Raw genomic sequence first — 22,296 nt, forward strand, 5'->3', positions numbered from 1 at the left:
GTGATACAAGTACCCCTGACACACCGTTTTTCCATTTTTTTTAGCATAAACACCATCAAACCGATGAAATCTTCGGATCTTCCAATGTTTCTCTATGGCGCTGAAACCTAAAGATGTCCGAGTTCCGCTCCCCGTGCAGCTGATACTCGACTGCCATTAACTCATCTGTGTTCGAGGGGAGGGGCTAACCAATTGCTTGAGAGGTGCTTTCCCCCCCCTAATTTTAGAAGCATGGTTTGCAAATGTATTTACATTTGTGAATATAGTCAAAGATTTTTAAAAATGAAAATTTAAAAGAGACAAAAGAATAATTAGGGAGAATCAATAAATTATGAATAATTTACTGCCATTGTGTAAATAATATGTAATTATGTAATCCATAAAAATTTGATTTTTAAATGCATTTTAAAATGTATATACTCTAATTGCAACTACTTACGTAATCCAGATCACATGTAATCAGTTACTACCCAGCATTGTCAATAAGATGCATTTAGAAAACCGATAACGTTTACTTTCTAAATGTGTCTTACTGTGAATTTCCACTTAATGCCAACTAATTTCTACTATAATAGTGATACTTGCCTTAGCAAACACCCACAACAGAATTAAATTATTCATCTGTGCACCTAATTTTAGAAGCATGGTTTGCAAATGTATTTACATTTGTGAATATAGTCAAAGATTTTTAAAAATGAAAATTTAAAAGAGACAAAAGAATAATTAGGGAGAATCGATAAATTATGAATAATTTACTGCCATTGTGTAAATAATATGTAATTATGTAATCCATAAAAATTTGATTTTTAAATGCATTTTAAAATGTATATACTCTAATTGCAACTACTTACGTAATCCAGATCACATGTAATCAGTTACTACCCAGCATTGTCAATAAGATGCATTTAGAAAACCGATAACGTTTACTTTCTAAATGTGTCTTACTGTGAATTTCCACTTAATGCCAACTAATTTCTACTATAATAGTGATACTTGCCTTAGCAAACACCCACAACAGAATTAAATTATTCATCTGTGCACATCCTGACAGAATTAACAACAGTGTCCAGAGCTTGTAACCGTTTCAAAACCGTTTGAGAGGAAGCCCAGCTTTCCCTCTTTTTCTCTCCGTTGCTTCTCCCTCCCTTTTCCAACCCCTCCCTCCCATCTCTCTCTCTCTCTCTAGAGCCAATACAGCAACTCGATGACGCAGCAGCAACAGAGGCCTGTGGAACGATTGCTGGGCTGAGAGAATAACAGAGAGACGCTGCTTTGGCCCAGCCTTGACACTCAAACACACACACTCACACACACACACACAACGGCACAAAGGAAGTAGAGAGCAGCTGATCTGGCCCTGAAGGAGAAACTGTGCTGCAGAGGCTCTGTCCTTCGCTCTCCTCTCAACCATGGCAGAACAAACTGATCTCACCCTGGGCCAGACTGTTTACATCTACTGCTGCTCAAATATGGAAGAGGAGGAGGAATAGATCAGGTATATATCAGCCCCGCTCACTCGAAACTCTCTTTTTCGTTGTCTTACTCACTCTACTAACACACAGAGAGATTGTGAGCTGTTGTCCATTAATGCTGACTAAAAAGAGGCGTTAAAAGTGTTGCGCTGTGGGACTGGTGAGACGATCGAGTGGCCATGAGCGAAATGAGTGTGTTTGTGTGTGTAAGCTTGTTTTGAGTATATACTGTGGGAATCCATCCAGACGGACGTTCTGGAGACAGTCGTTTGAGTGCGTTTCTGTTCATTCCGTTCCAATAAAGGCGGGCCTTGCTGACATAATAACCTTGTAAACAGCAGAAAGCTATAACAGCATAATAAAGCTGCACTATAACCTGCTTTTTTTCATATAACTATTGGACTTTTCAGTAGTTAAAACATGAAATATTGTAAAATAGTCACACAAAAAAACAAAACATGCATACTACAAATTACAGGACTGGATCACGTACCGAGTTCTGCTGCATGATGACCACCAGAGGGCACATCAATGTAGCTCCTGACGCACATTTATTAATCGCACCAACAGGGACCAGAGGAAAGACGATCTCGATTATGAGGAGCGGTATGAACAAACATCAGGTTGGTAAAGGGATTTTGATCTTGCTGTGATATTTAAAGAGTTCTAGTCACTCGATAGCAGGAAATGTAAAACTGTAGCCTGCCTTCTTGCTTTTGCTCCAGCAAGACGACAATATTATTGTGGTGATACGTATGTGATATTCATGTTTTTAATTGTTTGTCTTTCATGTTTTCACATTTGAGTTGAATAGCTCAGTGCTAGAATTTGGTTTCATGAGCGGCAACGTTTCCATCTATAATTCATTACGAAACACAGCGGCCCACATATTGACCTAGGCCTCATCTTGATCATCAGAGCGATTTATCATAGTACTCCGTTTGTTTTCTTCCACTTTTTTACGTTATACTTAAGGCTGTGTTGGCTTTGAGTGGAAGATTCATGCAATGAGCTCAATTGTACTGTGGTTTACTGTAGGCCTCTCTTTGACAGGCCTCAGAGGTGTTAGCATCTTTGATGCTTTCAGGGCCACGGCCCACACATATTGTTGAGTGACAAAGAGCAAATGTACTTCAGCCATGCAGCACTTGCCCGCTAACGCTTCACTGCATACTCGATATGACTCAGTGATGACGGTGCTGTGGCTGGTATGGCGGAACTCCTTACACCTCGAGGTTATTTAGAAGCAGTGTGACGCATTGCAGAAAAATGACTTTTGTACGTTTATTTTAAATTGCGTATTTTAACATTTAAAATACATACATTTTTTCAATTATTAAAATATATGCTGTTATTTTACACAAAATGAGAAATCAGTACACAAAAACAAAGTAATATCACAATAATATAACAAGTGAATAGCAACAGCAGCATTTTATGGCTGTATTTATTATCATGGCATTAATAGTGAATAATATATGGTTTATTCATACACTCTTAGTAAAGTCGGTAAAAATATGGCCCAATGCACGGTGTTAATTTGAAGGAACTTATCATTTTATAGTATTTTCAGTTCATATATTTATATAATTAGATAATATATAATATAGTTATATTACTTATATGTAACTATATTCACATTTTAGTGTACATAAATATCCAGTATAACAAAAAAAGATCTTTGGAATGTGGCTTAATGGATGATTTGGCTTTTTATTCCTTTGAGGACTAGGTATTGTCCCATCGGAACAAGTTATTAGCATTTTCTGCCCAATGAGCTACACAGGTCATTACCGTCACTGCTATTTTAACACGGAAATATAGATTCTGTATAGATAAGCTGATTCATTTTCGTGACTTGTCCAGGCCTGAACAGCTTTTCTTTTAATTCCCAGTCTTCCTGGTTTCTAACAATTGTCTGAACATTGATATGAAATTTTAGACATAACAGGGCAATTTATTCAAAAGATCAAATAATTTGATATTCCTAGATATGCATAAGGAAACTGAGAGGTTGTGGGCTGGATAGTTCAGTGCTCAATCTACTCTTTGGTTCTTATTTCACCATCACGGTTTCACTTATAAAACAAACTGGGAGCTGAACACAGGCCAGGCCACTAGTGAATGCAGCCTTTGTTACAGCAGCTTGTCTTCATGGCACCCAGGTAATCAGCACTCAGCCCTGTTTCCAGAAATAACCGCTGGTATCTGGGCATTAGGTTCACATGCTGCACCACGAGCTGAAGGAGGCGGCCTTCCGCAAGCTTTAAAGAGACACTTCGCTGACTTTAAACGCCGGCCTGGCACATTAACTCGGATGTAAACAAGAGCTTATTTGTAATGTTCATTTAATTTACTCATATTTGTTATGCTGATAATGTAAATTATAATGAAAATGTTGCATTCAATTACAAAATGCAAAGAAGATTTTTCACCAGTGGTCTTAGATCTCTTTTTTTTACAAGGATTTTATTCCTATAAAATGTCCTATGTAATTGGATTTTAATGTGATTCATTAAAGTTGAAGTATGTATAGTCTTGAAGTGAAATAATCTTGAAACACTGGTATCATGAAGTTTTTTTTTTTGGCTACTGATCTAACTGCAGTCGTCACCTCAGGTGAATCATATTTGAATACAATTCATGTTATGAGTAAAACATTTAATGAGAAAAAAATATTAATATGATTAATTTTAGTAATATTAATAATATTACATTTATTAATATTAGTCTGATTAAAATATGCTGGGAAAACAGTCAGAATCTTTAGAAAAAAATAAATACTGTGAAGAAAAAAAAATACTCACAGGTAAAATATTCACAGGATTTGTGTGCACTGTGCAATATTGATTTGTAGTCTTCACCCTGAATAGAGAAAGACATACCCAGTTTGGGCCATGAAATATAATGACCTGCAGATGGAATGTGAAGTAGCGCCTCCCTATCCCCTTTCTCCCATTCCCTCCCACCCGTCTCCTCCCTCTCTCGTGCTCTCTGCAGAACAGCCGCATCCCTTTGCATCAATCAGCAGCCATGTTGAAGGTGAACCTACAGTCCTCCACCACCTTTCCACTTCCTCCTGAGCTCTCGTTCTCTTCAGTGTTCTTGCGCGCTCACTCTCTGTCAGCATCTGTTTGTCAGTTTAATTTCTTATCCTCTTAACCTTTTGCTGAAACCTCTTTCTAGCTGTCCGCCGTGTTCTCTTCCCCACGTCTTCCTGTCCTTGTCTCAAATCACCATTTCTGCTTGCTCATGTACTCTCTCATCCTCTCTTTCTCCTCGGCTGCTCACCCTTCTTCTGTTTGATATCAGTAATGTGCGATGGAGCAGCAGGCTGTGCAGTCTCTTTCTCTCTCTCTCTCTCATTCTTTCTCTCATACCCACTCACCCACCACTACAAAGATGCACGCATAAAGATACGGCTGCAGCTTAGCCATAACCGCAAACATCAGTGTTCAGATGTGCATAAACACGTACTGGACCAGAGAAAAGCATGTTTCATTAGGTGGGCAAGGGGCAGATGGAGAACACGAGCATGTGAGTGCCTGTGCATTTAAATGCATAGCTGTTCATAATCTTTTTTTGGAGGCGTGAGGGTGGGCTCATCTGAAATAGCACCACCCGGACCGCCATTATTTATTCTACGTGATGGAAAATGTTAAAAGCTGCCTCGTGCCAGGTGCCGTTTTTGTTTTGACACCAGTGGTTGCGTTGCTGCATCCACCTCACACGACATGCAAGCGCTTCTCTCGTGTTAGCACGCTGATCCGTTTCCCCTGCACTCTCTCATTCCGGCTACCCTTTTTTCTCTCATACCCACTCACCCGCCACTACAAAGATGCACGCATAAAGATACGGCTGCAGCAGTAACGCTGCAGCTTAGCCATAACCGCAAACATCAGTGTTCAGATGTGCATAAACACGTACTGGACCAGAGAAACGCATGTTTCATTAGGTGGGCAAGGGGCAGATGGAGAACACGAGCATGTGAGTGCCTGTGCATTTAAATGCATAGCTGTTCATAATCTTTTTTTGGAGGCGTGAGGGTGGGCTCATCTGAAATAGCACCACCCGGACCGCCATTATTTATTCTACGTGATGGAAAATGTTAAAAGCTGCCTCGTGCCAGGTGCCGTTTTTGTTTTGACACCAGTGGTTGCGTTGCTGCATCCACCTCACACGACATGCAAGCGCTTCTCTCGTGTTAGCACGCTGATCCGTTTCCCCTGCACTCTCTCATTCCGGCTACCCTTTTGCAGTGGTTAATGAAATTGCAGTTCTTGCTAGCACGGTGCATCTCTTTTCCGCTGCTAATAATGCACAGACAGCAGCGGAGCTGCCCTGCCCGACTATTTATAAACTCCACAGTGGGCGAAAAAACCCTGGTGGCCAGCTAGCGAGCGTACAGGAGGAACTAGACCTATAGCGGGTTGCAGTGAAGCAGACTGATGCCCCCTGCCACCTCTGGACTGGGCATCTCACGCAGAGAGGGCATTGGGACTAGGGTGAACGAAAAAGAGAGAGAGTGAGTGTGTGAGAGAGAGTGAGCAAGCAGGATAGACTTATAGGAGAGACTGCGATCGCAGTAGAGAGCAGCAAGTGACGAGTTGAATCTAAAAGAAAAAGCTGTAACACTTTTGCCTGCAAACAAAACATCTCTTTCCAGCCATCAGTGGATTGCAGGAACGAGGAAGGTGTGAGCGATGATTTCCGCTCTCCGTCCACTGAAGCGCTTTCTCTGATTAACTGAAATAAAGGTACGTTCAGCATGCTTTTCCCTCCAGTTTCAAACAGACACAGTCGAGCGCATTTTTGCAGGGCAGCGCATCAGGACTCGTGGTTTTATCTGTAAAAATGAAAGTAAAAGTTTCGTTCTTTATCTGATTGGACATTTCATACTCGTAGGCAAATGTTTCAATCATTTTGTACTGAATAGATTGAGGGACGGCAAGGGATTTCTATTTTTCCGCCATTTCGCTCATCCGGTATGGTAAGTCATGTTGAGGGTGTGGCAGGTAGATAACCACACACAACAAATTCCATTTTACGCCTATATAAAACCCCTTACAGCATTAAATGTAAGCTTTGACAGCTGAAAATAACAAATAGCACATCTAAATTGTGTGCTTTTTTATTTTATTTTATGTAACGGGGCCCTTCAACTTAAATTAGCATTGCCAAACAGCTCTGCGAGTCTATGGGATGTAATTTTGACTGCGTACTAGTGTACTAAACACACACACTTGCACACCCACACACACACACACCGATACAGATAACAGTGATCCCTGGCGATTGTCCACAGCTTCTCCTAAATGCTATTGGGGCTTTCCAACATGGCGCTTTAAAAACGATCCGTTTTTCTCTGGACGGAATACACAACTGCCTGCTCAGTCGCCATTCATACAAATCCCAATAAGTGCTGCGCCACAGCATGTTGCCGTGACAACGGAGGCCTGTCAGACAGGGAGCAGGCGGATGTTTTCCCAGCGATTAAGAGAGGTCTGCCTCTCCCGTTTAGCCCAATCATACACATACAGTACAAATTAAAATAGATCCTCGGCAGCATCATACGAATAAATCTGAGACGCTGTTTCATCCAGACTGTTTCAGCTACTCATTAAAGGTACAGGATGAACAATAATGCTGTGTCATGATGTTTTTAATGATCAGAAGCAGATTCTATGTAGAAGTATTCTTTGTGGTTTGGTTGTTTCCTTTCTCGTTTTGAGCAACACACAGAACAGCCTGAGGAAATGTTCTTCTAAACTAGGCTAGTTTATCTGTTCAGAAACTGAGCACTGAGCACCAGGCTTTGCTTGGCAGTCATGCTAATATTAATATAATGTTCTCAGAATTTAGACTCTTGAAATCTATAATTGCAAGTCCAAACATGATCAACCTGTACAGTCTAATAGAACATTTCAGGCGGCCATTTTACTTTATACCAAGATGCTTTTTGTTGTGGTTTCAAAATGGCTGCTCTATTGAAAGACAACAACCTCTCAACAGAGACACGCAAACCTTTACCTTATCAGCAGACTCGCATACTTTACTGGGAAAAAAAAGTCTGCACATTGCAGAGCATTTATTCTAAATACGTACTTGAACATGGTCAATTTACTGCAAATGCGCCACTGGAAACTGAACTACTAACAATGGCAAAGCGTTTAAAAAAAAAAAAATTATTTTACAAATGATAGTTATGTTCCCCTTGGACCTACAACTGCTGGATTAGATCTTCAAAATTCATAGAGAAAATGCAAGGTTAACATGACTGACGTCTGAGCAAGAGTCTAAAAATCAGTTGTGCATATTTGCCAACTAAAAAGGTTGCTTTATGCCTAAGGTTTCATTTTAGGAGGCATTGGCTCCCATACAAGGGGCCCTGAAAATGCCTATAAATCACATTGCAGTGACTCATTTGAATAATAATGTGGACATTCCATTGCACAGAAAGTGGGTCATTGTTCACAAAAAGAGCAAGTCAGAAGAGAAAGTAGTGCAAATGAGAGACAAAGGGCAAACAATCAATATGAACAACTGCATTCGCTTTGAGAATTGTGCCTCCACATAGTATTTGTTATACTTTGGTGCATTAGCCATGAGTGCTGCTGCATCTGACATATTTCCACTTTGCATTGGCAGGTCAGTCTGCCTCCTGGGGTGCACACGCACTTGAAATAGATAGTGAGAAGCAGAAATGGGTCAGTTTGCTAGGATGGACTTTCAAGGAAGGTGCAGAATCTGACCTTTGTTCATTTCCTCATTGTGCTACTATGTACATTAGTCAGCCAAAGAGTCAAACAAGTGTCATGCACTTGGATGCTGACAAAAGACAAATTTCAAAGGACAATAAAAAAAAACTCATATGCATATGCTATGTACAAATACTGTCAATAAAAGACAGTATCTGTTATTATTCTGTTTTAATGCATCTTGTTTTTGCTTATCCATGTCCTTTATTTTGAAGTCATCTTGTTTCTTGTGAATCTTTTGTCTCTGTCAAATGTTTCCCTCCCATGACCTAATTGTGTTCAGCTGTGTTTTTTCTCCCTCATTAGTTCTTGTTTGTACTGTGTATAGCCCCTGTGTTTGTCTGGTCTGTTGTTGCCTTTGAATGCACCTGGTAAAAACTTACTTCAGAGTAAGGAAATCACAATTATGGCATGTCATGTATTTAAGTCTGCTGTTGTTAGAAATAGAAATAAAATATAGATATAGCCATAAATATATAAAATAAAATAGAAATTGTTAGGTGTGACATTTAATATTTTTCGTTTCAAATTTCATTTTAAAATTATAGAGCTTTATGTAGAAAACACATTTATTGCATATCTTTACAAGTTATAATAAATAATAATAATAATAATTACTTTTACTAGGAAATAACTTGAAATTATGATATATCCATCTGCAGCTGGAGTCTGGATTTGTCTGGCATTATTTTTGTCTGGATTTGTCTGTAGTAGAGGTTATTTTCTTATTTTCTGTAAAGTCAAACATGTTATTGTTATGTATTGTTTTTGGATTTATGTTTTCTCTATTCTTTGCTTAAAGTCACCAAGAAATCAAAATGGAAAATTCTTATTTTTTTAATGGAATACTGTAGTGTTTATTATAAATAATTTATCCGTGCACTTCATTATTTTTTTTTAATTCATGTGCCCTCGTAATCTTTAATCAAAAACGTTATCCTCCCCTCCCCCTCAAAACGACTCATCTTCTCTTCCGGTCACGAGCTATGGCGCAAGGGCGGAGCTAGTGACGTGAGGGGTAAACGCTGGGATAAACGACAGGGGGAAAAGCTGAAGCTGATGCTTCACTTTATAGCACTGACACCAGTGGGAGTATGTTACCCCTAAACATTGAAAAGATATTAGGATATTACGACAACATTACTCTTAGGACATCACAAACTAATTTTTTTCATGAATATGACTTAACCTGATGGGAGGACGCGCTCAGTCATTCAGGCAGTCTCTCTCTCTCTCTCTTGCGCGCGCTGTTTAGGCATGTTTTGTGCCATTGATCGTTGTCGTCATCCTTAATAAATAAAACATTTATTCATGCTTGGGTGTCGACTGTGAATCCAGTGGAGAGAAATCCCCCACCACTAACTGCAAACTGGCATTCAGATCTGCCTCCATTTTGTTTGCAACGATCCAATCAATTCCCGAAGGACGAAATCAAGTCCCGCACTCTCATTTCAGATGCCGTTTCACTCGGATATACATCACCGTAGAGAAGAAAAGACAATCGCAACTTCCGTTTCATGCCGACTTTAAAAGGGATAATTCAGACCAAAATAAAATCTGTCATCATTTACTCACCCTCATGTTGCTCCAAACCTCTATGACTCTGTGACCTCTATGACTTTGAACATAAAAGAAGATATTTTGAGAAATGCCATAAAGTCATAAAGTCAATAGGCTCCAATATTGTTTTGTTTCCATCGTTTTCAGTGTTCAGCAGACGAAAAAGTCTCACACGTGAAACAAGTTTGGGTGAGTAAATGAGAGGAGCATAATCTTTGAGTGGAGTATCAGGAAGAGCAATTTGTTCAGGAACATACAAGATACTTGAAGGTGAAATAATACTAAAAAGCAATGGTAATAAAAGCAATTAGGGTCTAGACTGCCAGGAGGCAAAAGTCTTCTCATTGCGGCAGGCAGGGCCAAGTTAAGCCTAACACAACCTTACCAGTTTGACTTATTAATATTAATTTGATTATATGGACGAGCTCTATATTAAGGTTAAGCAAAGTCAGCATGAACTTTAATATTAATGTGTTAGGCCATATGTGCCATCATGTTTCCATAGAAACATTGCTAACAGAAGCACAGAAGACTCGCCAATAGCAAACATGCTGAAGCTTGTCTAGTCAGTAACAGCAAAGTAAATCCAGTTGGTTAGTATGGTTGACCACTGAGCATTTCTGTAGCTCAAACAGTTGAGGTGCTAATGGGTTTGATTCCTAGGGAAATATGAACTAATGAAATGTACACCTTGAATCCAGTGTATGTCACTTTGGATTAAAGAGTCCATCAAGTGCATAAACATGGTATGAAAGTTAGATTAATAGGAAGCATGTCATATAGATTAAAACAAGAAAAGATGCATATAAAAATAGCCTACATCAGCTCCATTTAGTGCCATTGGTTTCACGTGTTCCCATGCCCCACTACTGCTTGGAGTGCTGGTTTACAGCCACATTTCCAATTTGTATAATGTGGCCCTGGCAGCAATTAATTAATTATGCCTTGATTTTGAGCAATATATTTTACTCAGTGGAAGTGCTGGTAGAGGACCGCACTTTCCCAGCCATGGATTCTTGTTCACTTCCTCTAGTAAACAAAGGGGATTATAGTGTGTCTTTCAGCATAGGCCTTGATGCGAAAGTGATGAGCAAAAGTCATCATTCCAAACGTAAGACATTATACAGTGAACCAAGCTGCCCTAAAAATAAACACCAAATGGAAATGGAAGTGCATAGGTCAAAATCAAAAACAATTTGAGGCACTTTTGTCCTTCGCAGGTTCTAAATATTCTGCTGGTAGATCACCAATTAGAATTTTGCTATAATCTTGGCATATTTATAGGATATTAATCAATCAACCTTTAATGCTAGTCAAAGAGGATTTTTAATATGCCTTAGAAACAGGATATAAAAGGGTGAGGAAGATGCTGTAGAACAGGAAGTCTACTGTTTAGGCTAGTCACTCTGTCCAATTCTTGAGCTATACCACAGTTCACAATTTTTAATGGTACTCAGAAAAATAAGCCCTCTCACCTGACAGATTTGATTAATTGATGTCCTGAAACACTTGTCTCTGTGACTGCTTTGGGCTTGTACAGGAAAAAACCTGACTATCAGAATATGGTTATATTCTTTGATGTGTCAAAAAGACTTCAATACACTTTCTGCCTGTCAATCTGTAATGGAGAGTGTTTCAGAAACAAGGAGGAGGATCCAAGTGCAGTATAATATAAGTTTAATAAAACAAGGCAACAAGGGAAAATCCAGGCAACAGGAAAAATCCAACACAGGGCAATCCAAAACAAAGGGCAACACAGGCAAAACAGAACTGAAAACAACTCACAGTACATCCACAGAGGACAAGACCAGACAAGACAAGGGTTTAAAGTACAGAGGGTAATTAACAAACTAGACACCGCTGGGAACAATCAAACCAATGACTAGGTGAAACAGTAACCAGAACTAAGCAAAACTACAAACTAAAAGTCCACACAAATGCCAGGTAAACAAGACAGGAATCATGACAGACTTTAAGGAGCGGATTCCAGATGATTCATAACTAGAAAAACAAACAAGTCCAGGAGGGTGGTGGAGCAGAGGCGGAACAGAGGGAGGGTTGGAGGGCCAGGCCCATGAGGAAGTCAGTCTGGAAAACAGGTCGGAGTTGTCAGAGTAAGAAACCTGGGCATAGCTAGAGACCAAGGTGGGACCGGCGGAGCATGGAGCCAGGGCAGAACAGGAAGTCAGGGTGGAGCAGGCAGACCGTCATGTGACACAGCAGCCACAATGCCACTCATGTTTTATTTTTTTCCTTTTTATTTGAAACATTCCCAAATGCATTAACTATATCATGAAATATCTTGATTCTCACCTTTATAGATTATGTTTGTTGATCTATAGTGGGCGATGGTCAAAGTAGCCTAATAATGTAGTCTATTAACTATACATAAAAACCTGTCTGTTTACTTAATTAACAGATATGGGTGTTATGTCATAACATATTTTTAAAGTAGCTGTGATTTTTCACGAACCGTTGTGACTTCCGTAAAAAGTTGACATCAGAACTACACAGTCACCGCCTTCAGTCGCCACCCCGAGCACCGCCCACAGTCCCACTCTCCTTTTGCCAAACCCCAGACAACATCGTGTCAAACATGTCGAAAAGGTTAACTTTAACTCAAAACCAGATCTGCCGACCTGTAACGTTACACTCTCACTCAAAGGATGGACGATCTGACAGGATTGTTACTATGAGGTGGATCACATCTAACGTGTATAGTAAAGACAAACTCACCGTGTCTATCTAGTCATGATGAAGATGTATATACATTTCAATTTCAGCAGGCAACTATTTTTACAGCTACATTATTGTTCCAGCCACAATTATTCACAACAACGTATATACAATTACAAATGATTATATATAAATCGTCAGTTTGTTGTTTTACACGCATGCACACAGACATTATTTCATACACAACATAGTCGTGAGATGCAAGAAACATATGGCAAGAAATCTATAGACGCACCCATAACAACAAAAGACAATACTTTATTGAACCTTTTCTGATAAGAAGTGTGCGCTACAAACGCGAGCATTTTTGACGATCGGTTCTGTCCAGTCTGTTCATTTTATCGCGTTTAGCCACAGCTGCCGTCGTTTTTTTGTCTGGCAGTGGCAGCAGATATGCAATCAAATTTCTCATGAATATTAAATAGACAGGCCAAAATCGACCTGTTCTCAGCAGAGCTCCTGAGAAAGGAGCTGTAAAAATATATTGAGATGGTTTTTGGTACTTATACCGCAAATATATATTCTTAAGGACATCCAAACCTAAAATAAAACTCCAGAAAGGTGTAAAAAATGTGACCTTTAATATGACTGACTTTATATTTAATGTGAATTTAACATCGAAAGTTAATGTGAATAAAAACATTGTAAGTTAGGCTACTTATCATAACACTTTCATTGTACAGAAAGAGAGCAAAGAACATTTACATTATCAAAGAACATTTTCACTGACAGTTTAGAGTTTAAGCACTCTCAAAAACTCCCATTAAAACCTCTGAAGCTGTTTACACTGTGAAATGAATATCTTACTTACAGAATCATACACACATCTGCAGTTTGTTGTTTCTAACGAGAGAATTCGCCAGAGAGAGGTATTCAGTCAGCGAGCGAGTGAAGAAAACACCGGCATTTTAGCAATGACTCATCTGAACGCCTTTGATTGGCCATTGCATTCATAAGCTCAACAGCATTGTGTGTGATTGGTTATAATGCAGCGCTGTTCAAAAGTGCCTGTCTCTGACTCAGCGCCAGCCAGTGAACGCAGATTTGAATTTAGCAGCTGATGATATGACGCACTGAACGATTTAATCATGCTGGTGTGATTGTATCAAATATAGAATATATTCAGCTATTTTTTTTTGTCTTTTGGCAGCTGCATTCAAAATCCACTTGGCTCAAAAAAACTGGGCATGCCCATCCACTTTGAATGGGCATGACGCCTCTGGTGGCACCTATGATGACTGGAGATTTTGGCATAGTGTCCGTGATGGCTGGAGGCTCTGGTGTGGCAACCATGTTGCCTGAAGACTGGCATGGTGGCCATGATGGCTGAGGACTATGGCATGGCGGCCATAACGGGTCGAGGCTCTAGAGTGGTAGCCATGATGGGATGAGACTCTGGAATGCTGGGCGTGCTGTGACGAGGCTCTGGAGTGGTGGCCATGATAGGATGAGGCTCAGGATTGACGGCCATGTTGTGATGAGACACAGTGGGAGTGCTGCGTTCCTCCTACACGACTCCCACAGTAAATTGAGAACAACTTAATTGCAAGGTTAGATTAGTATAAAATTGCAGTGAGGTTCATGTAATGGTATGATTGTGGTTCAGTGGTTCAGATAGTCCCCCTCGAAAAAATATCATGAGGCATACAGTGTCCATCGAAGTTAAATGTGCCAATTCAATTAAACCCATTACATAGTCTTCAATCAGCCGTTTTCCCTGACCAAGACGCAGAAGTCTCACTGCTGGATCCATCTATGGTTTGGTCTTCTGTAATAGTGATGTTCGGTTCTTGAACAAATCGTTCTTTTGAGCCGGTTCACAAATCGGTCGAGCTGGTTCACAAATCGAACTGAATCGAACTTTAGTTCCTGGTTGATGACACAGGACGCACAGCCGAAGTAGCACGTTCGACTCAAAAAGAACCGAATGAGCTGGTTCAACCACCTGTCGAAGTTTGCCGAGAGTTACCGAGAACTCAACAAGAACCAACTGAGCTGTGGTGAAATTTGCCGAGGATTACCGAAGATTCTGATGAGCGAGTTGACGATACTGTGCAAGTCTGAGGAACATACTGAAAGTATGCTTATTATGACTGTTATTAATTTACTTTTTATTTAAACCTGCAAAAACCTTTCTGTCGAGTGATGTAAGTAAATGTTGCTATAGTTTATTGTGCATGCATATTATATTTAAAGTTGCAAAATGTATTCTTTCTTTATACTTTAGACATGTAGAACATATCCGCGGTTGGGCATCAGTGTCTGTAATGTGTGCTGTAGGTGCGAAACTTTTAGGAATCTTATCCAAGTTGTAGGCTAGTCAATATTGGTCAGTCAGTCGTATCTGACAAAGGATCCGCGAATGAAACTGACCACAAACACCTTTAACTTAAGTGAATCATATGGTAATAATCAACAATATGTGTTGACACAAATGATTGATTTGAATTTTTCATTGATAAAACATGGCACTGACTTGTTTGAAAATAAATGCATAGAGACGTACTGCTTGATGACGTCAGGAACCGATGAATCAGCTTTTTTAACCGGTTCAAGGAGCCGATCTGTCCGAAAAGAACCGGTTCGCGGAAATGAATCGGACTTTGAATCACTATTCTGTAACAGGGAGTGTTTCAGAAACAAGGAGGAGGATCCAAGTGCAGTATATAAGTTTAATAAATCCAAGCAACAGGAAAAAAAATCCAACACAGGGTAATACAAAACAAAGGGCAACACAGGCAAAACAACTCACACATAGAAAAGACAAGGGCTTAAGTACACAGAGGGTAATTAACAAACAAGACACAGGTGAAACAGGAACCAGAACCAAGCAAAACTACAAACTAAAAGTCCACACAGAAGTCAGGTAAACAAGACAGGAACCATGGCACAATCCGTTTGTGTCTCTAGCTCTGATTAGGGTTGTTTTAATTGTACAGCGGTGTATATGTAGGGCAGGATTTTGGAAAGAGATCTAACTATCTACTGTAATTCAGTGACTAAGTCTGGTGGACATTCCAGGACTAACATACAGCATGTTTAAAAATTATTTTGAGTCACTCCACAGGAATTAGTCATTAAAAAGTCAAAACTGTTTAGACACATTTTCATCAAATATAAATTAATGACTGATTATTTCTGACAATAGACCCCAGTCAGATAATGCCTACCTCATATACATATTTTTAACCAAATGTAATTTTTATTCATGTTAACATATTTCTGTATATCACAGATAATGGATTATATGCCAGGTGAGCCATCTCCCACAGCCCAGGTGTTAGCTCTCCTATAGCAGACAAAAGGAGCATTCTAAATGAGTCATCATGTATGGAACATCTCACCCTTGCTAAGTCTAGACTCTTATTGATGACTTTGCCAGGTCCTAGCAGGTTTAGCAAAGGATGAAATTGGTTGATGACAGGGTTATCAGAAAAAATATTTGTCTTTTTTAACCTGTCAGAGAGAAAAAAGTATTTTATTGAAAATATTGTAGTAGAAAAAAAATTCATTTGAAGGACTGTAACCTATTTATGCATATTGTTAGTGTACTTTAAGCGCTTTTCCTTGTTTTTCTTAGCAGTCGATTCTCTGTTTTATGCTCTATCTATGTGTGTGTGTATCTATGTGTGTTTACTTTGTACGAAGTATGCTTCTGTACTCTGAAATCTTGAGAGCAAAAATAAATAAACAAGAGCTTTCTAGGGAGCTCAGATCAAGGTAGTAAGATGAGGAGATGATGTGAGGGTAGTATGAAAACTGCCATTGCAGTACGCAAACATCCTCAGTAATAAATCGCTACTAGCTTCATCTTTACCTCATTTCCTTGCATCACAACAACATCAGATGTACGATGAAATATGCATCTGTCTTTGCACTATGTACAATAACTTATGAGGTCATTATCAATTTGTGAGTTGGTTGTTGATGTTATGAGCTAACCACATCTGCCAACCAGTGTACGGTATACTAACTTCACTGCACTGGCTTCATCTGATTCCTGCTTTATAGACATGTTATGATGGTGAACCAAGTAGCCTATGAGTTGAGTCATGCTGCCATCTAGTGGTCTGATATGATTTGATTAGAGTCATCTAATAATTACACTTTTGTTCTCATTCTTTGGTTTAAATGGTCTCCTTGTTGTCTTTTTTATTAATGGTTAAATGTCATGTTGTGGTAAAATATGTATTTGTTTAACATAGTTTTTAGAAAACTATGAATAACCACAGAAAAATGTAACCATTTACTCAAACTAATATTGTTCTATAATATTGTTCCAAACCTTAATGCGTTTAATTTCTCTGTGGAGCACAGAAGTTTTTTCTTTTGTGTTCTGCAGAAGGAAAAGTGTCATACAGGTTTAGAAGAACGCAATATGATGGTGAGAAAATAAATTTAAATTTTTGGGTGAACTTTACCTTTAAGTTGTCATCATCCATGAACACAGTGTCTTGTTATTATTGACAGTGTCTTGTTATTATTGAATGTTATTGACTTGTTATTGAACAGTGACTAAGTATACTGAAAAACGCAGCCAGTTATTTTCCATTTTTATCTCAGTAAAACAAATAATCAATGTTCAGAGACAACAGTGTTATGCTGTTATATCAAAGTATGTCATTTTTAACCCAGATATAATTTTTTTTTTTTTTTACTTTTTGTTTCTCCTCTGCAGATGACTGTGGTCAATCCCAGCACTCTTGGTCTGGTGGACAGTTCCCACCCCCAAGCTGTCCTCAGTCATCTTAGTGAACAGCGTTCACAAGGCCTGTTCTGTGACGTAATAATCGTTGTGGAGGATGTCAAATTCCGGGCTCATCGCAACATACTGGCTGCCACAAGTGGATATTTTCGTAATGCTTTTAAAACGACTGAGGTCTACACATCCAGCCAGGTGCTGGAGCTAACAGACCTAAAATCTGAAGTCTTTGCTAGCATCCTAAACTTCATCTACAATGCCAGAGTGGAGTCAAGTAGTACAGAGGACAGCAGGTCTTTGGTGGCAGCTGGAAAGCGTTTAGGAATTCCCTTTCTGGAGAAATTGCTAGACTCTGAAAGGCAGAGCTCTGGTCTCTTGCAAGGCCAAGCCTCTGCAAGCTGCGAAAGATCAAACAGCCAGTCAAAGTTGGCAGACACATGCACACTGAAAAAAGAAACCCTCAAGCCTGAAGAGTTAGACTGCTCTAAGGGCCCAAGGATCACCAATGCTTTCTCCATTACTGAGGTTGAGGCAGTAAACAACCCATTCTCTGCACTGGATCACCGTAACAAAGTTATTGAGGGACTTGAGGAAGGGCAACCTCCTTCTAGCTCCCAAGATACAAGCATATCACCCATAGAGAGTGAGCCTGCCAATGCCCTAACTGAGCACTCATATGCAGTGAGCCAGGGGCAAGAATCTAAAGAGGTTAACCAGGAGAATGATAACAGAACCATCATGCCTGTCGTGCCTCCAGCTAAGGCTTTGGTTACCCATAGACTTGGACCTATAAAGAAGCGCCGTATACATGGTAATGGAATTCCACCTCTCTCAAGAGAGCCAGTTGCAACTGTGCCCACTATTACAGGCACATCTGCGGTGGAAAAGGCTACTGTTGCTCCATTATCTTCCTCCCAGTTGTCCTCAGATGCAGCACCAGAGATACATTCCAGCCTCGATCTGTTACCACCCCTTGACATTACACCCTCTCAGGACGCAGAGCCACCCTGCCTCAGTCCTCAGAATACACCCAGTGTCCCCACCTTCAGCTGCCAGCAATGCACTGAGACCTTTAGCGACTCAGCGCTTCTCACCAGCCACATGCAAACACACAAGAGATTTGTCAGTCATTTGTTTTGCAAGTACTGCCATAAAAAGTTTATGCATCTGAAAAGATTGCGCAATCATGAGCAGGTTTGTGTGAAATCTCTAAAAGGTCCATCTGAGTTAGAGACAAATAATAAAGACTCTTTGAGAGCCCCAGTCTCTAACGATACATCTAATGCAAATACCACACAATATTCTTTACCTCCACCAGATCTCCATATCCCTTTAAATTTAGACCCCACATTGACTAGTCCCCTTGAGATGTCTCAGGATCAAGTTAGTGGGAACCTAAAAACAAAAAGCACTTCAAGGACTTATAAATGTTCTGTATGCAAACGAGCTTATGTGACCCTTTCCAGCCTAAAAAGACATGAGAATGTACACTCATGGCATAGAGCCTATCCTTGCCACTACTGCAACAAAGTTTTTGCTCTGGCTGAATACCGTACCAAACATGAGATCTGGCATACCGGGGAACGCCGGTACCAGTGCATTTTCTGCTTGGAGACCTTCTTGACTTATTACATCCTCAAGAATCACCAGAAGACCTTCCATGGCATTGATCCACAGCTGGCTGTCAATAAAAAATCCGCAAATGGTGGATTCAAGAGTAGTGTCTACCCCATAAAGCTTTACAGGCTTCTCCCAATGAAGTTTAGAAAGAAACGTTACAAGTCATACAGTCAGACATACTCTGAAGAGATCGAGGGCAATGATGAGTCCTGCAGTGCACCACTGGGCAGCTGTTCCCCCCACACTCTTTTTGACAGTACAGTACCGACAACTAATTCAGATGTTGTTAGTGGTCAGTCCTTATTTTCAATGCCGGTGACATTCATGGCCACTCCGAAAATGATGGCATCAGAAACACCTCGCATCAGCTTTGACCAACCATGTGACCAAAAGATAGGATTTCCTGTGCCATCTGAGATAGACCAATCCCTGAAAAACCTCTCTACTGGTTTCAAGAAAAAGTCTGGATTTGATGGAAAAGGGTCACCGCTCTTCAGCTACAGGTTTACAGATTCTTCACAAGCAATACAGAAAAACACAGGGTCCTCTCTTATTACGCATGGAAGTGACAGGGATTCTCCAACAGAGAAAAACACAGAAAACAGCACAGACATTCTTCCATTCCTCAACATTCCATCTGTGTGCTCCTTCGAAGGGTTGAGCAAGCTGAGTGAACTGTCAGCAGCAGCACAAACCATTGAGGACATGGCTAATCAGCTGCTGCAAGCAAGACCTGAGAGCATAACAGCAGATCAACCACCTAGTGGAAAGACAGAAACGTACATTGCTAAGCCTGCATGCCCAGGCCCATCAATTGATAGCCAAGTCCTTCCCCTCTGCCAAATAACAGTGAAAATTGGCAACGAGGCAATTGTTCGACGAAAAATAAAAGGCTCAAAGCTATTTCCAAAGAAGAGGAAAAGGAAAAGCTGGAGACAAGAAGGCATAGGTCAAAAAAGCCCTGCAGAGGAGAGTATTGGAAGTCCAAGTTTGAGGGTGAGGGCAGAAGTTACAACCTCAGTTACAGAAAAAGAATCATATGATGACCTACATGATCCTGAAAGTGACAAACTATGGCGTCCCTATTACACATATAAACCTAAAAAGAAGTGTAAGAAAGTGAAAGGAAAACGAAAAAGGATGAAACATCTGAAATACTACACTAGGCCCTTGTCACCTCAAGCCAATGATGACATCAGAGAAACACCGTTCTGTCCAGATGAGAGGATCTCAGCAGACAACTATGGGGTCAGGAGGGAGCCAAGGCATAGCAGCCAAAAGGAAGCTTTCCCCTGCCACAGCTGTGAGAGCTCTTTCCCTAGTCAGACCACCCTCAGCATGCACATCATCAGCTGCCATCAGCCACACTGCAGAATATGTGGTAAACAATGTCCCCCTGAAGACACATCCAGCACAGCTGGGCCCACTGGAGAGGATAGTGGTGACTTTATCTGCAAGAGCTGCACTGAGGATGGCTCCTGTTTCAGCTCAGATGTGGCGTCCCACAGCCTGAGCATGGAAAAGCGTTATAGATGTTCTTACTGCCCACAGCGGTTCCTTTACCTTGCCACCAAGAAAAGCCATGAGAAAAAACATCTAGAAAAGTCAGGTAAAGGACACAATTGCAGGTATTGCTCAAAAGTATGTAAATCAGCAGTGCTGTTGAGTGTGCACGAGAGCAAGCACTTCAAGGCAGAAGATGGAGAAGATCCAGACATGACATGTAATATAACCAGTTCACTCTCAACAGGTAAAGAGCGCAAAGGTCAGATCAAACCTGAGCCTTGGGAAAGCATGTATACCAGTTCAGAGATCAAGCCAAAGATGGGGGAACCTATGGTCATAGAAAGCGGGGGGAATTATCCTACAATCACCAGTGTCTACAAGAAAACACCTTCGTCATTTCCTTATGCAGCAGATGGGTCTTTTACTCCCCTTTCCTCGGAGTTAAAGAAAAAAAGCATTTTGGATCGTTCTAAAGGATTTGGATTTGAGGGACACAGACAGGACTCTGTGATATGGGGACAACAGGATTGACCTCCCAACACAGGTACAACCAAGTAAAGTGCTGACTCTTCATCCAGTCTGTCAGCCAAGAATGCCTGTAACCAAAGGAACTTCCCAACAGCCTACAGTTGCTCAAGTCAGAACAGCATTTCTGCAAAGAGGAACCATGTTTTCACACCCACGACAGGAAGGAAATGCATCTCCTGCTGATGTCACATAGAATAATGACGTAAGTGACAGGGCAGGCCTTAAAACGTTTGAAAAATGGGGGAAAAAACGCACATGAAAGTATGAGGAGGTTGGCGTAGTGACTTTGCATTCAAGAGAACTTGTGAGATGTAAATATAGAGTATTTTTGGTCGTTCACATGAAATATTATTGGTAGTTTTCCATTTTTTTCTATGAGAAAAGAAGTGGTTTTATTTTTATATGTTTTTATTTGTCTAAGTCAAGTGGATCTTCCCTATTCCATTGCTCATTGTGTTGTACCCTATGCATCAAGTAAAGTGAACGACTAGCAGCACCTTACAGTAAAGATAACTGCGAGTGATTGTACTTTTATTGTAACATAAGTTACCACCATTTAAATCTATTTGTTGCACAAAATGCATTAATATCTCTGCTGATAATACTAATAAATGCTAAAAAATTATTTTCCCGAATATACCAAACTTTTTCCTTTCATTTATAAAATTACAGAATTTTGTGAAATACTTAAAAAAATGTAAAAAAGCAAAAATAACACATAACACATCAGAATATCTTGTTAAAATTGTTGTAATGTTTTGATGACATTAAATGTGCCACAAATTAAAACAAGGCTGTTAAAGATTGACAGACTGTAATGCAATAGGATTTATTCACAAAGTATTTAAAATGACCCATTTTATATAACAAATAGGTCATTTTATTTTTCGCACCGTGTGACACAGTTTTTATAGAGTATTTTTGGTCGTTCACATGAAATATTATTGGTAGTTTTCCATTTTTTTCTATGAGAAAAGAAGTGGTTTTATTTTTATATGTTTTTATTTGTCTAAGTCAAGTGGATCTTCCCTATTCCATTGCTCATTGTGTTGTACCCTATGCATCAAGTAAAGTGAACGACTAGCAGCACCTTACAGTAAAGATAACTGCGAGTGATTGTACTTTTATTGTAACATAAGTTACCACCATTTCAATCTATTTGTTGCACAAAATGCATTAATATCTCTGCTGATAATACTAATAAATGCTAAAAAAATATTTTCCCGAATATACCAAACGTTTTTCCTTTCATTTATAAAATTACAGAATTTTGTGAAATACTTAAAAAAATGTAAAAAAGCAAAAATAACACATAACACATCAGAATATCTTGTTAAAATTGTTGTAATGTTTTGATGACATTAAATGTGCCACAAATTAAAACAAGGCTGTTAAAGATTGACAGACTGTAATG

General features: G+C 39.8%; 1 protein-coding gene across 4 annotated transcripts; it reads left to right on the top strand.

Annotated features, from left to right (window-relative positions):
- Positions 1-1,218: 1,218 nt before the first annotated feature.
- On the top strand, positions 1,219-21,430 carry LOC107557840 (zinc finger and BTB domain-containing protein 38-like). 4 transcript variants are annotated; one of them, XM_016241394.1, is made up of 3 exons: positions 1,219-1,495; positions 1,951-2,095; positions 17,205-21,430. In XM_016241394.1, the coding sequence occupies exons 2-3, from the start codon at positions 1,979-1,981 to the stop codon at positions 20,883-20,885; spliced, it is 3,798 nt and encodes a 1,265-aa protein (XP_016096880.1). In that variant the 5' UTR covers positions 1,219-1,495; positions 1,951-1,978; the 3' UTR covers positions 20,886-21,430. The 4 variants fall into 4 exon arrangements, with proteins under 4 accessions (XP_016096880.1, XP_016096881.1, XP_016096882.1 ...); XM_016241395.1 differs by having other exon boundaries at positions 2,043-2,095; XM_016241396.1 differs by lacking the exons at positions 1,219-1,495; positions 1,951-2,095 and adding an exon at positions 5,452-6,229.
- Positions 21,431-22,296: the final 866 nt, after the last annotated feature.

The sequence above is a fragment of the Sinocyclocheilus grahami genome, unplaced genomic scaffold (genome assembly GCF_001515645.1).
Source record: "Sinocyclocheilus grahami isolate Dianchi unplaced genomic scaffold, SAMN03320097.WGS_v1.1 scaffold621.1, whole genome shotgun sequence".
Lineage (NCBI taxonomy): Eukaryota > Metazoa > Chordata > Actinopteri > Cypriniformes > Cyprinidae > Sinocyclocheilus > Sinocyclocheilus grahami.